The sequence below is a fragment of the Chroicocephalus ridibundus genome, chromosome 2 (genome assembly GCF_963924245.1).
Source record: "Chroicocephalus ridibundus chromosome 2, bChrRid1.1, whole genome shotgun sequence".
NCBI classification, from domain to species: Eukaryota; Metazoa; Chordata; class Aves; order Charadriiformes; family Laridae; genus Chroicocephalus; species Chroicocephalus ridibundus.
Window position 1 is genome coordinate 62,747,636 of NC_086285.1, and position 15,193 is coordinate 62,762,828.

The window sequence follows — 15,193 nt, forward strand, 5'->3', positions numbered from 1 at the left end:
TGACTCCAGCTGACCAAAGGGCTATTCCATACTATATGACATATAAAAAGAAGAGGAAGGGGAGGGTGTTTGGAGGGATGGGTGTTTGTCTTCCCAAGTAATCGATATGCATGATGGAGCCCTGCGGAAAGGTGATAGCTGAACACCTGCCTGCTGATGGGAAGTAGTGAATGAATTCCTTTTTTTGCTTTGCTTGCATGCATAGCTTTTGCTCTATCTATTAAACTGTCTTTATCTCAACCCATGAGGTTTTTTTTCTCACTTTTACTCTTCTGATTCTCTCCTCCATCCCAGCTGGGGGCAGTGAGAGAGCAGCTGCGTGGTCCTAGCTGCTGGCTGGAGTTAAACCATGACACCGTGATATATGCGCTTTCAGCTGCTAAATGCAAGTTTATGAAGTGTGCAACTATCAACTTGCTTACTTCTGTGTATTTCTAGCCCGGATGTTGGCTTTCTCTGGAGGATAGGGGGGAACAAAAGATATATCTGTGAGGTAGCAGTGCTGGCAACAGAATACCTGTATGAACTCAGTGCCACAGTGATTATGTATTAGTGTGGCACACCTGCCTCAAAGCAGGATTGTGAGGGTCAGAGGGAAAGCTCAAGCTGTGTAGTAAAATATTCTATGTGAAACTGCTAACATTTTTCACTGCGTTAATATTAATAATATTTCTTCCATTTCTCAGTGACTGATTTAATGACATGCATCTTCATCCCTCTCAGCTGTTTTTCCTGGTCAGTGTTCTGGCACACTGCTGCTGCTGTCTGTCCTTGTTCTAGCCTGGGTCTGACCTCTTCTTTCACTTCTGCTCTCCCTTTCTCCACTTGCTTTGGAGATTTTTGGTAACTTTCATGGTTGTTTCTTTGGTGTGTGTGTTTGGTGGGGGTTTTTTGTGTATGTGTGTTGTGGTGTGTTTTTTGTGTGGTGTCTTTTTTTTTTTTTTTGATTACGAGACATAACTCTTGGGGTAGCTCTTTGGTATTTGGCCTTGTACGTAGCTGCGTCATGTCATAGGAGGATTAGGTTGTACGTTGCTGCAGTGGTTTGTGCATTTGCTGCTTTTGTAAACAGGTTCATTAGGGACTATCAAGACAGAGGGAGGAAATCTGCATAGAACCATGTACTTTGCTTGATGTTTTTGTGTACCTGCAAGAATTCATCTGCAGTGGGAAGAGATTTGATGAGAGATTCTAGGTGAAGATGATTTCAAAAAGAAATAAAATTTAACTGTCAGCATTTCAAAGGTAGATACCTGATGTCTCTGAATTTTTACTTTTGTTATGCCCTTCAGCTTTTTTTCTGTGAGCTGAAGACAAACCAGGTATATTCAGAAATAGCTTTTTTTCACCCTGTTATTTAAAGACGTGAATTCTAATCTTCAGATGTCTAGCTCTGAATGTGTGGGAGTTCCAATCTTCGTGTAATAAAAGCAGTGTTGTAGTCTCAGAGATGTCAAGGCAGTTCATTTAACAAAAAAAAAAAAAAGAAAAAAAAGCCATTGACAAACACTGAGCTTTCATGATGCACATAGCCCTTTGCTGCTTTCAGGCATTTTCCTTTGTACAGTATTTTCCCACACAGAACAAAGTGTTGGTTTGCCAATGAGATGAGGATGAAAAAGACAAGTTTCCCAGTGTCTGGAGTAATGATTGTCTTAATGGACTTTCCATCTGTCTCCTAATTGCTTTTAGACCAATACAGATTCATGTGCAGTGGAGAAATGAAGGTGTTGAAAAAAAAAAAATAATAATGCAAAGAACTGATGAAATGGAAAAATGTGAGATCTGCTGCTATTTTACATTACAAATCAGGAGTTAGCACAAGCTCCCCTGTTTGTCCCTGCTGGGAGGAGAGGGGATGAATCACTGCTCTTTACAGGCCACTGATTCCTAGGGATATTGGGACGAAGGAGAGCAGTGAGGATTTGGCCAGAGAAAGGCAGCCTTCTTGCCTTTCTCCAGAAGGTGTGCTGCTGTCCCTGCATCCTGCTGGAAGGAGTGTCGAGCCTGCTGATGGGCGTGCATTCAGACCCCCTTGGGCACTGTTTTTCTTCAGTGAGTGTCACCCACCTCCAGGCAGACCCGGACCTATTGTTTCCTGAACTGAAATCTCAGCCAGATTATAAGGGGAAGGACTTGAAACTGTCTGGCAAAACAACAAATATGACAAAGTTCCTGTCTGTTATTTAAAGTTTGAGGTGGCCAACCTCAAACTGTAAAGTGGGGAGAGAGATTTATCTGACGATAAGGTTTTTTGTTCCAATGCTCTACTCTTATGTTACCTCTGCATCCTGTGGAAACCATCTTTCAAAGAAAGCTGATATTGCTGTGTCTCAGATAGGGCTGAAAGGATGTGAATTGCCTGGCATTCCCCTCAGCTAGCTGTGCTGTTTTTTCCTTAGTCATGTGACTTATTTTTGGAGCAATCCTACAGAAATAGATATATGGCTTAATTTTGGAAGGGATTTTTTAGCTGGGGCTTAGACTTTTCATGAAGATTGCTTTCAGTCATCCCTTGTATGAGCTTTCTTTCGGACATTCCCTGTGGGCATTTCCCTAGTCCATAAAAGGTGGTGAAATACCTATTCTGCTAATACGCTGCTACCCTCTCCCTCCCATATATTTAAAATAATAGTCAAAACCATTATAACAGCCAGTGGATTTAAAGCTAACTTGGATAGTAGAAGAATGCACAAAGAGAGCCCCAGGAAATTGCAGTATTGTATTTAGAGAGAGGATAGGGAAGAGGGATTATATGTGCATGAACGTGGACGGGAAGTGAACAAAACATATCTTTATATGATTTTGCTGCTGTGCTAAGAGGGTTTCTATGGCCCATGTATAATTCAGCAGGACTAGAGTCTGACATAGAGAAAGTTTATGGGGCCTTTGCACGTGTGTTTATAACTTTCTCTTCTCTGGAATATCCGACATGGATTGTTGCACATTTCGGAGGTACAGAAATAATGTACCAACAGGTTTTGGCTTTTTTTCCCCTCCAGATAGGGTAACATCTGGAATTAACTATTTTATTTAAAAAGTCTTAATTATTTTTGTTGAGACTTGTATTTCCTCGTAATTTAGTCACTGCCTGGATGACTTCGTAGAAGCAATAAATAATTGACTAAGTTTGATATTTTTTTTTTAACTGGGCATTTAAGTATGTGAATATAGTTATACACTTTTCTTGAAGATTATATGAACAGGTTTAATTTTACAATATTTGCTTGATTCTTTGATAAAAGATCTAAGCCCTGTGACTGTCTTTTTAAAGAAGAACCATTATCACAATTGCAGTTCACATGTTGGAAACATGGAGTTGAAATAAAAAAAAATGTTGCTTGGTTCTGTTGTTTGTTGAATAATTAACTGTTATGATGTAATATGGTATTTTGGAATAGCATTGTGAATACTTCTTCGGTAGGTGTAATGAACCAGTGTTAAGTCTCTGCCAAGGAGACTTAACTGCTGTTTCAGTGTTGCCAAAAACCAGGTTGCGTATCTTGAGTGCTTTAGTCTGGCTTAATTGAAATCTGGTTGGTTTTTTTTGTGTAAACTGCTTTTCTCTTCTCAAAACGTTATGTGTTGCAAAGGTCTTTGGCAGAGTTGCTGTGAATTTTTTATCTGATGATGAGTGGCATGTTGATACATAATGAAAGTGCTCAGTGATGAAGTAGTATTTGAAATTCATCATAGATGAGGATGCCTATGTAAATCTTTACACAGTCTGCTGTGTTACATTGATGTGAGTCGTGGATAAAGTTTCAGCTTCATTAGATTTCTGTGTGCCTTAGAAAGCAGAGCATGGCCAAAAATATTTCCTTGTGTGGTAAACGAAAGAGAGTTTCATAATGCTAGCAACTGCGACCAGACATAATTACAGCCTCTTCCTCGGGCAAAAAAATCAGTCTGTAACCTGTGGTTCTGCATTGTTTTCTTCCAGTTTTTGTTCCTAACAATTACATGCAGTTTAGATTCCAGTTTTGAGCCTCATGAAAGTAGCATTGCTTGTTGCCTGCCATGGTTGCTTTCGTATTTTTTTTTCTGTTTTTTTTTTTATTTTTCCTTGGCATCTTCCTTAGTGGAGAACCACAAGAGCTGTACCAGGTGACAACAAAGAAACCTTGGTCTGGGCTCCTCTAGGTTTCACAGTAGATCATGCAGGGTTCTTGTATAAATGGATATGAGTACTGAATCTACTAAACAAACTGTTTAACTGAATTACTTTGGAGAGCCCACAGTGGAATGTACTTAAAACGAACAACAATTGCACATTTTTTAAAATTCAGATGCAAAGGCTGCATTGCAGAATATTTCAAAAATTCCACGGAGGAAAATTACTTTATGTTTACATTACAAATGAAATGGAAGGTTTGACTCCTTCATTAATTAATGTCAAGACATACTTACACTAAACTCCAGTGAGTTCTTGGGACAGTTATCTTGCTTTGGAACAGTGCAAGTGTCAAAGCTTGCAGAGAATTGTTTGGGAGGTAGGAAATAAGGAGAAGCAGGCCTAGATACAGAATAAGTTTTCTGTGAAGTTTATCCATGAATTTCTTCAAAACTACAAGCTCTGCGATACTTTACTTTTCAGAGACAGTCACAGATGCGTCCAATAAACTTTACCCAGAAGTAGAACTCTACAGGGAAGAGGAGTGGATAAAATCTAAAATGAGAATTCTGTGTTCTGCCTATGTATCTACAAAGCCGAGAAACCGCAGCAACTGATGAAGATGATGGCATTGCTGAGTTTTTTTTTATTTTTTTATTTTTTTTTACACAGAAGAGGCTGTGGAGATTAGGGACTCTCAGCTATTTGGGCACGATGCCCGAACCCATTGTGTTGTAGAACCTGCTCACATCAGATTGGTGAATTACCTGGCTGTAATGATGTTTTCCCTCCCTCCTGGACCTCTGTCTCTTACAAAACATCTCCCATACTTTCAAATGCAAAAAACCCAATCATGACAGAGTTTTTTTTGAAAGTAATAAATTTGATCCATTTGCCGTCAAGTATGATCCTACATAACATTGGAGTTCAGCTGTATTTTTTCTTTTTGCTTTATTTTTAATATGAATCATAATTCTGACAACATCTTTCAATTTAACCTGAAGTAACATGATGCAAATGTCAGCAGTGGGGGATACAGGGGAATCTGTGACTTCAGCTTCTACAGTGAGGGATCAAAGTGTCTAATGAAGCACTGTAGTTACTTGAGAAATAAATGTGAACTGTGTTTCCTTCCCTGCTCCAGCCTTTCAAGGACATGGGCTATTCTACTATTCCTCTCACTAATTTCTCCCGATTAATACACTATACTGGTGGAAAGATTTTCTTGAGAGTCCAGTGTGAGTTTTGTTCCTTCAGTCTAAGTAATTTCTACCACAGTGTTTATGGAAGTGTGTTAATTATCTTGGCTTTACCCTGCGGGTAAGACGAACAATGTTTCCTGAAGCTGTTCTAAGATCAGCCTGCCTGTGCATCCCCACTGGTGAGCATAGCCTCAGGGCAGCCAGGGCTGCTCAGGGTGGTCAGTCGCTGCCCTTTGTGTTCCTCGGGGCTCCTCTGGAGTTTTGAGTAGGCTCATGTAGAAGCAGTACTTGGAAGGTGACATCAACTTTTCATGACCGTTCTTGTGCATGCAAAGCATCTGTGTTGTAGGTGTTTTTGGGGACAGTAAGCATTTTGCCTGGAGCCGCATAGTGAATTGCTCAAAGCCACAAAGAAATCCCGTGTTACCTTATTGCCATAGGCTTGTGCTTTGCACCACGCTGGGAAACCGTCTCATCAGAGGTATGGGCGGAAGCCTGGTGCTGCGGTGGCCTGGCCTGACTGCGTGTGGAAGCATAGCTTTCTGCCTCTGGACAGCTAAAGCTCTGCACAGGTGTTGAAGCGTTGAATGCAAGCCAGTTTGCAGTACTGAGTTTAAGGGGACAGTGAGGTGAAAACGTGAAATGACAATGAGGAACATGAAGAATCATTTGGGGATTTCCATGGTCTGGCGAATATGGTCTTTGTTTTTGAATAGGTAACTGATATTTCCAAAAAAGTCTGCCAATGAAACTGAAGGTTGTTTTACCCTTCCAAAGGAGATGCTGACTCTGTCGTAGGCTTGCGGTACCTGCTGTGTTTGTTACTTAAATGCTTCCTAAGTTATAGAAGCCATATAGTATCCATCACATATATGGTATTGACTTTTGCAGTTCTGTCCCCAATTAGAAATTTCAAGATTGCATTATATTTTAACATGATATTTCAGTTACTGTGACACACTGTGGAAAAAACATTAACCTGGGGTACTGACGCAGGTGTCGTGGTTCAGCCTCCGACGGCAACAAAGAACCACCTGCTGCTCTCTCACACCCCACCCCCCCCGGGGAAGAATGGGAAGAAAAAGGCAAAACTCGTGGGCTGAGACAAAGGCAGTTTAGCAGCACAGCAAAGGGCAGAAGAAAACACCACCAACGCCACTGGCAGAGGAAGGTACAAACACGGTGAGGTACCACCGCTCACCGGCCGCAGCCGGGGCGCCCCCGCCCGCTCCCAGCGGCGACTTCCCGCCCCCTCCCCCGGCAGCTCCCGGCTCCAGACTGGGCATGGCTCGCACCGCATGGGATACCTTTGCCCCTGCCGGAGCCTGGGGAGAATTAACCCTGTCCCCGCCGGAACCAGGAAAGAAGCAAAAGTGATTTTGAAGTTAGTAATCTGTGCCAAAGTCAGTTTGCATGGATGCTTTTAATTTATTAAATGAAAAGCCCAAGCTGCCTTCTGCACCAGATGAGTTAAACTGGCTACTGAGAGCATTACTTAAGTTATTTTTAACCAGTTTAAGCTGAACCAACACAAGCTTTTATGTAGGTAAGACCTTAGATCAGGAGGTTGTTGATTCGTATCATAGAGATTATTCTCTAGTTCCTCTTAAAAGATAAGTGATGGAGTGGATTCTGAAGTCATGATATAAAATGTCTTGCAGTGTCTGTGAGAGGTTCCTCGCGCTGTTGCTTCCCACACTTAAGAGTGGAAAACTCGTGTTATTGAATAAGAGTGAGGATGAGGGAGTGAGCAAGAGCACTTTGACTTACTGCTGTTATACTGTTGACACGCTACTGTTATGTTTAATTTAAAATTACCTATATTTCACTTAAAAGGAATGGCTCAAAAGCTGAGGGAAGGTCTGATGTTATTCCCCTTATTTCCAGACTCAAGAAACAGCTTCAAGGTCTCACACCTTCAAATGCAAGTCTTTTAAGAAATCCAAAATTTGTGGAATCTGCAAACAAGTAATTGATAGCCAAGGCATTTCCTGCAGAGGTGAGTGATGTGCTGTTTACTTTCTTGCTGCATAAAGGAAATAAATTTTATATTAATGTTAAAGTTTCAAGGAATCCGTGTTTCTGGAATTCCCCCTGGACTAAGTATAAATGTTACCTCGGTTTATTTCGTTCCTTTGTGCAATAATTTTCCCTGCTCTTGTTGGGGAGTGGGGTGCTGTTATAGGTAATTGGACTTGTGTAACGATGTGCTTTTATTACTGTGCTATTCAGGCAGGTTCCAGAATAAGGCAATGTCTGTGGAGGCTCTCCGAGGAGCATGTGAGTGATGTGTGCACAGCAGGTGAAAGATGTCTCTGGAATGCAGCCTCTAAATGAGGGAGTCTGTGACCCTTACTCACTGAGGCATGAAGGTTTTCTCTGCATTAATTTGCAAAAAATCACAAGAGCAGCCATTTCTTTATTTAACTTTTCCAGTTGCACTATGCTCTGTCTAATCCTTAATCCTTCAGTCTAATCACTCACAGAAACAATAGAGATCATCCTCCTGAATGTGCAGATCACAGCAACTGAGCTGCCTGTCGACATTGCCGCCTACTCTTTGCTGCTCTTTTCCCTCACTCTTTTCCCTTGCTGTCTAGAATTGAGAGTACTTACCTCTTCTCCATGGGATACCTGTGGTGGAATTAAATCTTGGGAAAGCTCAATAGGTTTTTTTTTTTTTTTTTTTTTAAAGTTGCCCAGGCATAAGGGTTTCAGTCCCCTGTACTGGTTTAGCCTGGTTAATGTTCAACTCCTGTTATTCATGTTAATAAAAACAGTCTCTTTACTTGCCGCATGCGTGGTTTACCTCCAAGTAAGAGAATGCTATTGTCTCTTCATCTGAAGTGTAGTTGCTGGTTTTCACTTAGAGGTGTTTGCACCACTTCCCAGTTCTAGATGAATCTCTTTCTCCCTCCTCTTCCCTCTGATATTCTTCAGACACCTTTGGAACCCACTGAGGGTTTAAGAGGGAGGTGAGAGGTTTGGATGTGGAAGGAATGTGGCTATTTCCTGAGCTAAGATGCGGACTTTGTGGATGAACAGCTAAATGTAAAATACCTCACTTTTTCAGCTATCAACATTGGAACGGTAGTTATGTATGCATTTCTTTAACGTATTTCTTTAACATATTTCTTCTGTCTGCCCTTCTGGAGGTTGGTTCCAAAATTCTTAGGATTTAGTTGTTTTCAACTTAGCAGAAATAGTATTTCTGGGAGGAAGCCTGATTAGTGAAGGAATTCCCTGAAGACCCTCTTGATCAGGTTCAGTGTAAAAAGCCAGGATCAGAATCAGTACTTTGAAGGGAAAGGCCTTGCGGATGGGAACAGAAAAAATGTTTGCCGGTTTGCTCTGGATTTGAGTTGTCACAGCCCAGAGGTGGAAGTCTCACATTCGCAAAAGCTGTGTCAGCGTGCTTACCTAGGTGCTAAGAGGTTTGCCATATGTCTTGTAAACAGGTCAGATGTTAGTTTGAGTCTGAGCAAGTTTTCCTTTTGCCCAAATGTGTAATAGCTTTGGTTCAAATACAGAAACTAACAGTACATGCCATGTAATTTAATGCCTCTTTGGCTAGTGTTTATATACATGATTCAAAATATCAGGAAGAAAGCGAAATTCACATGTATTCAAACCATCAAGGAAGAAAAGCTTTCAAGAAAAAACAAAAAAACCCGAGGAACTAAAATTCTACAAGCACTCCTATTGGGTTCCTTCCATCGCACTCCCCAAACCAATACATGCGTGGCTATGATGCATCTGTGTCTGTATCAAAGTCTGGGAATAATTTTCTCTAGGTTTCTGGGTGCAATTTTCAGAAGAAATCCCTTGATAGGATCACATAGCTCCTTTTGTTGATGTGAGCACCAGGCAGACCCACCATCCTTCTTTGCTGCTGGTACATTTTGATTGTTAGTTGCTTGATACTTACGTGGGTGACGGAAGCAATAAGAGTTGCACAGAGTGAATGACTCCAAGTAGTTTCAATTTAATAAGAACCCATTTGTATTTTAACTTACAGCATGGGCTTTATAAAGCGGAGTTTTGGAAAAGATAGAACTAAAAGTTGTCTGTTCCCTTGCCAACACTGCAGTACTTGAAATGTACCCTGGTACTGTGAAACTCTATTAATACGAAGAAAAATAAACCAGCTGTTTCAGAGCCAAATCCTGGTACTGCTGCTTCTGGTAAATTCTCACTGATGTTACTATATGAAAGTGAGCAAGTTGTCACTGGGGGCAGGGAGGGAGAAGAAGAGCCTTTCGTTAAGAGGAAATAAAGTTCCCTTGTGTATTAGTGAGAAAATCTTGCTTTTTAGCAGTTTCTCCTCAGAAAATAATAGCTCTTTGTACAGACTGCAGGTTCCTTTCAGACCATAATATTTTATCAGTTAAAGGAAAGTTACATGTCAAGAGAAATGAGGGGAGGGGAGAGGCTCCAGATTGGTCACTGTATAGTATTTGCTGTTTATCTAGCAATGAATCATCTACTTCTTGTAAGAGGGGGGGGGAAAAGCCATAACTGGGTGTTGTGTTGGTTAGATAAGTTTTCATTAGTATGTGGCAGTCATTTTGGGGGGAGGATGTTGTTTAGACCTGTCTTGCAAAACATGTCCTTTGCTAGTAGTCAGGTCTGAATGCAGTGCCTAAAAGCTTTCTTTGAAAAATGAATGATTGACTGAAAGGTATGCTTGAATGATGATGTCCCTTTGTCCCTGAACTGTCCCCTGTCCCAATTCACCTCAGTAAAGCATACTCAGTTACAGTGAATTTATTTTTAACGAGCTCCACAAAAAACAGTGGCAAAAGGGAAAGGCAGATTTGAAGAAGGGGAAGCTCCTTTTTAAAATTATGATTTATCTTTATTGTGTTGTGATCAAATGACTGTTAGTGTAGAACAGAGAGCTTTTTAGATGCTCTGAATCTTCCCAATCTCTAGAACCTATTTTTCTGGCAATTTAAAAAACGGAGACCAGATTTGGGAAATTGGAGTAACTTTAAATAATGCGGTATTATTTCCTAGTTACTAGGGCATTGATGGGTGAAATAAGTATGAAGAATTGAAACACATTACACACTTGTGTTGCTGAAACTCCCCTTCCCTCTAGTTGACAATTAAGTTAACATGTATAGGTGCTGCTAGTGAGGCTTTACATGCAATGCAAAGCATTCCATGAACTAGATTTTGAACTTGAAAGCAATTAATAGTTTTTGAATGAACTGAGTATCTTTTTGTTAATCTAATTTAGCCATGAATGTGTTGGTTTTGGGAATATGTGTTTGAGCAGTCCCAGTAGGAGCGCTTGTAGAATTTTAGTTCCTCATTGTTTGTTTTTTTTATTTTTCTGGAAAGCTTTTTTTCCGTGATGGTTTGACTACATATGAGTTTTGAATCATGTGTAAATGCTAGCCAAAGAGGTGTTAAATTACATTAGCATGTACTAATCATCAGCAGAGAAATGCTTAACATGGTATTGTATGCAAGCTGAATGTAACAAAGAATATACAGTGCACCTTCTTTACTTAAAATTAATCTGTATAACAACTTCTGTCTTGTAAGTCATGTTAACACATGGTCTCACAAGTGTTGATTGGCTTACTGTAAGTCCTGGACTGTTTCCTTGAGCATGTAACATGAAGTGATAGTGGAAAGTACATTTCCTCATCAGTTTACATTATCTGTGTTTAATCAAGAGCTTCCAGCTGCTTAGAGATGATAGATCAGGATTTGAAGAAAATTGGAGCTCTCTTTCTTCTTAATGAGGTTTGCTATTTTCCTTTGAAATTCACCAGTTTGGTTGTGATTGTGCTTCTGTTCAGGGCTAGCGATCCACTTAATCTCATTGTGTAGTTAGCTTATACTGAGACTCATTTGGAGCTGACAAACCGTTCTTAAGGCTTGTTTGTGCATACTGTGTATGTAAATATATGCATATGTAATCTTTGATATCAGGTGGTTTTGTATACTCTACCTTTTGGTAAGTGCTAAGTTCAGCAATAACATATTAGTAGCTTAATAATGTGCAAAGCATGTCTGTGGTTACAGTTCTGGCTGACAAACTAGAAAGCTAGAAATGCCAAAGGAATTTGTGTCGTGTCCTGCTTTGGCCAGTGGCGATACAGTTGACTCTATATGGCAAAGAATGTAGTGTGTATTTGTGGCGTGTGAATGTTTGTGTCACCCTGGTTTCCATGGAGTGATCCTCATGAAATAAGATCCTGTATTACTAGGCACATATATTGGGTGTATTATGAGATCTATCCATCTATCGATCTTATAATACGTTATATATAAGATATATATTAACGGTTACTTCAACATAACTAAGCATAACCATCTTATGGTTAATTATGGCAATAGGCATAGCCATGTAGTTATGTTAATATTATAGTACGGGAGATCTTTCAGAGAATAGAAAGACTATTATCAGATTAAAAGGGTTTTTCATCATATCACTCTTGCTTTCTGCCTGATGTTTATACGCGTACGTGTTTTCTTGAGCACCAGTCCAGCAAATTGTATTGCCTTCTGTGGGACTGTTTTAAGATGGTTAAGATAACTGCTTCAGTTAACACTTTTAAGACTTATAATGATGTAATGATCTTCTATGTATGGCTCAGGCTTGTCAAGAAACAGCATGAAAAAAACAAGCCAGAAAATATTACTATTTCTTTTAAGCAATTAACTGCTAATTACCTCCAAATTTAAAAGATATATGGACTTGTGAGAAAATGAGATCTAGAATTTTTTTGCTAGCACTGTATGTCTTCAGTTATAACCAAGATTTGATAATACGACAGACAGACAGCTGCATGTAAACCAGGCTATGCAGGCTGTAGGACCAAGGACCGTGGTCTGTTGCTGTGCCTAGAGCAGATTAATAGCTTGTAGCTGCTGTGAACTCCGAGGAAGAGGGATCATGGAATGCCCAAGCAATGCTGGGTTAGGTAGGGACCCAGGCTCTTGCTATGAAACCTCATTTGACTGTCGGACTTGTTTGTGAAAGGCATCTGGGAGGATGTCCAAGGGAGGCTGCATGAATCGATCTAGTGGCATTGGAGAAGCCTTTTTGGGAACCCCTTAGAAATGGGTGGATGTTGACATGGACATGAGTGACACAGAGTGTACTACTGTTCTGGGGAGGAGGAGGCTGATGAAAGAAATGTGGACTGTAGCCCATCTGTGACACCAGAAGCCTGGGAAGGTCGGACCCTCTTCTCTAGACAAAAGGTGCACACAGTAAATAGCAACTTCCACCAGATTAGGAAAATGTACTCTAATTAACACAGCTGTACAAGCTACGCATTCATATTTCAGTGCAGAGCTTAGGAAGCCAAACATGGAAGCTATGTGCATAACAACAGCAAAGACATGAAAGGGAAGGATGAATAAAGGCTTACTGGAGCATACAGAGATACAGAGGAAGACTGTAATTAGTAGGCATTACACAAGTGGTACATAAACATCCTGACTGAACACAGCCCTCTCTGGAGCTGAGAGAAGCTGTAAAATTGACATCCTTTGATGACATGTTGTTACTCCTAGAGGAAACTGGGGGAGGGAGGAGGAATTTTGGCAGAAATCACTAAGGTAAGTTCCTACTAATTTAAAAATAAAAAATACACCAGGCAAAAACCTCTAGTGGAATGTTTAATGTTCATAGCAGCCGAACTGCATCACAGATAGTAGACAACGTTTCAGAAAGTTGTCTGTAGTGAAAAGATGAGTACCCTATTTATTTCATAAGGGCCAACTTAATCATGGCAGAATTTGATCTGTAGTTACAAAATTTATTTTAAAGTTAAAGTTCCAACAAGTAAGGTTTCTAAAAAGCTACAGGTTCTGTTCATTACAGCTAATAAATTAAAAAGGAAAAAAAAAAGGCACAAAGTCAATGTCATCCCATGTGTCCCCCTCTGCATATTTTTCCAGGAAAACTAATGACTCCTATGTCATCTGGTATACCTGCAATTTTATAAACTTAGCCCACTTGAAGAGAATCCAAAATTCCTGATGGTAAATTGAAGTTAGAATTTTCTCGTCTAACCCAAAAATCTGAAATGAAATGCTACCATCATTAGAGTGTATAATTTGAGTGTGATGAACTCGATATGCCATGTGGGGAAAGGAACATCGAAGTAAATCTTTATGCAGCTGTCACACTTCCAATTGGCTTCAAAACAAGGGGGGTGGGGAGGGGGAACTACCGTGGGAGACAGACAGAATGTATGGAAAGATAAAGTTTAAATAAAGAAGAGAGAGGTGAAGAAATCTGTTGTAAGTAGTGCTGAAGAGTTTGTTCTGGAACATGAAGAAAGGTTCAAGAAACAAAGCTGGGCTACCAACGTAATTCCGTTTAGATGCATTCAGGATCTGAACCCCGTAAATAGCCAAGAGGGGGATTTGTTAGCTGATTTTATGCAGAGTCCTCATCTATTGTCATTAATCAGATTTAAAAAATACCCTTGGAAAGCATGCCTACAACTGTATAAGTACTTGAAGGATCGTGTTGATGACTCCTTTGCGTAGGCTATATTGTTTTCCCTTCTGGTGAAGGTCTTTGTCACTTATGTTTTCTGTAGGAGCTTAAGAACAGCTGTGAATGAAAATCTACCAGGCCCATTAGGTCTTATCCGCATAATAAACAAGTTTTTAACAACATTGGCTTTCTTATTTTGAAGATCATCCATTTTAAGCCAGTCCCTTATTTTTCTGTGATCCTTGCTCTTAGCATAATTTGTGCAGGGTATGTTTTCAAGATCCATCATAGGCATGCAAGCTTTTGAGATCTTACAGTTCTTGCACTGTTTGCAGCTGTGAGAAAAACCCGGAGACAGTCCAGCAATTTTTTTGGCTTCATGTGGGTTGCTGGCTACAGTAAACCATAGTCTGGTTGAAATGGTTTGGTGGATGGAATGTTGCAACATTGGCTTGTCTGTACAGCTGGAGGGGGAAGTCTAAAAATAACTTGCGGATTAAGGTTTAATCTTTTCCTACCTGACTTGCAAGTGTAGCTTAAAAAGCTGAGAAAAAGTTTCTGTATAAGTAATTTATTTTTAAAAATGTGAAAACAATTTCGCTGTGCTATTGTTCTGGCCTTGTACCACCATCTCTGGCAAATTAAACAAAAAACAAACAAAACTCACCCAGTTCTCAGGTGCATCTCAGTTGCAGCTAAAATGGTAGACTACAAATTCCACAGGGGAAAAAACAAACAAACAGACAAAAAAAAAAACCTACCAAAAATAACCCCCCAAAAACCTTGGTGGTCGTGATTCTTCCTCCAAGAGAGAAAGAAGATGGGAGTAAAGGAAAAGAACAGACATACTATTGGAGCAGTAGTGCCAAAATACATTTCTCTTAGTAAAGATTTTCCACTGCTGTTGTCAGCAACAGAAAGTGGAATATTTCATCTGCGGGAAAGCTCATTCACAACACTCTTTATTTGTATAGCCACCCAAATTAAAAAATGCTGAAGCTTTGCACAAGTTTCCCATAACCGTCTTTTAGCCTTCATCTTCAAAAACAATGTCTGCAGTCCCTGTCATGAAGTGCTGGGAGCAATATTCAGATGAAGAGACAATAGTTGGCTGAATATGAAAAAAGAACAATAGAAAATCTAGGAAATTGTTTGAGGCACAGGAAATGCACCAGCAGATGTTGTTGCTGTAGTGTGTCTGTTAGACGTGCTCCATCTTTGGCATGTGACTCTGATAACTTCTTAAACATAGGAGCGTTTACTTTTGCAGCTAAAGCCCAATATTTTCATCTCTTCCCCCACACTCCACACAAGGGTATCTGCCCAACGCAAAACTGCATGCCATCTTATTTTTAACACAGCAGTTAATAGCTTCCATGTGTCTGTTTTTTCATACTGCTT

At 40.1% G+C, this 15,193-nt stretch overlaps 1 protein-coding gene across 15 annotated transcripts in view; it reads left to right on the forward strand.

The window, feature by feature from the left end:
- The window catches only part of TNS3 (tensin 3), a 221,061-nt gene that overhangs the window by 53,159 nt on the left and 152,709 nt on the right, over positions 1–15,193 (forward strand). For 8 of the 15 annotated variants that reach the window (XM_063325678.1, XM_063325677.1, XM_063325680.1 and 5 more), the window contains 2 exons: positions 7,204–7,315; positions 7,549–7,596. The exons of 2 other annotated variants lie outside the window; for them this stretch is intronic. In XM_063325678.1, coding sequence (XP_063181748.1) covers positions 7,204–7,315; positions 7,549–7,596 — 160 coding nt within the window. The remainder of the gene's footprint in view (positions 1–7,203; positions 7,316–7,548; positions 7,597–15,193) is intronic. 5 more of the 15 variants (XM_063325681.1, XM_063325682.1, XM_063325694.1 and 2 more) reach the window with 1 other exon arrangement.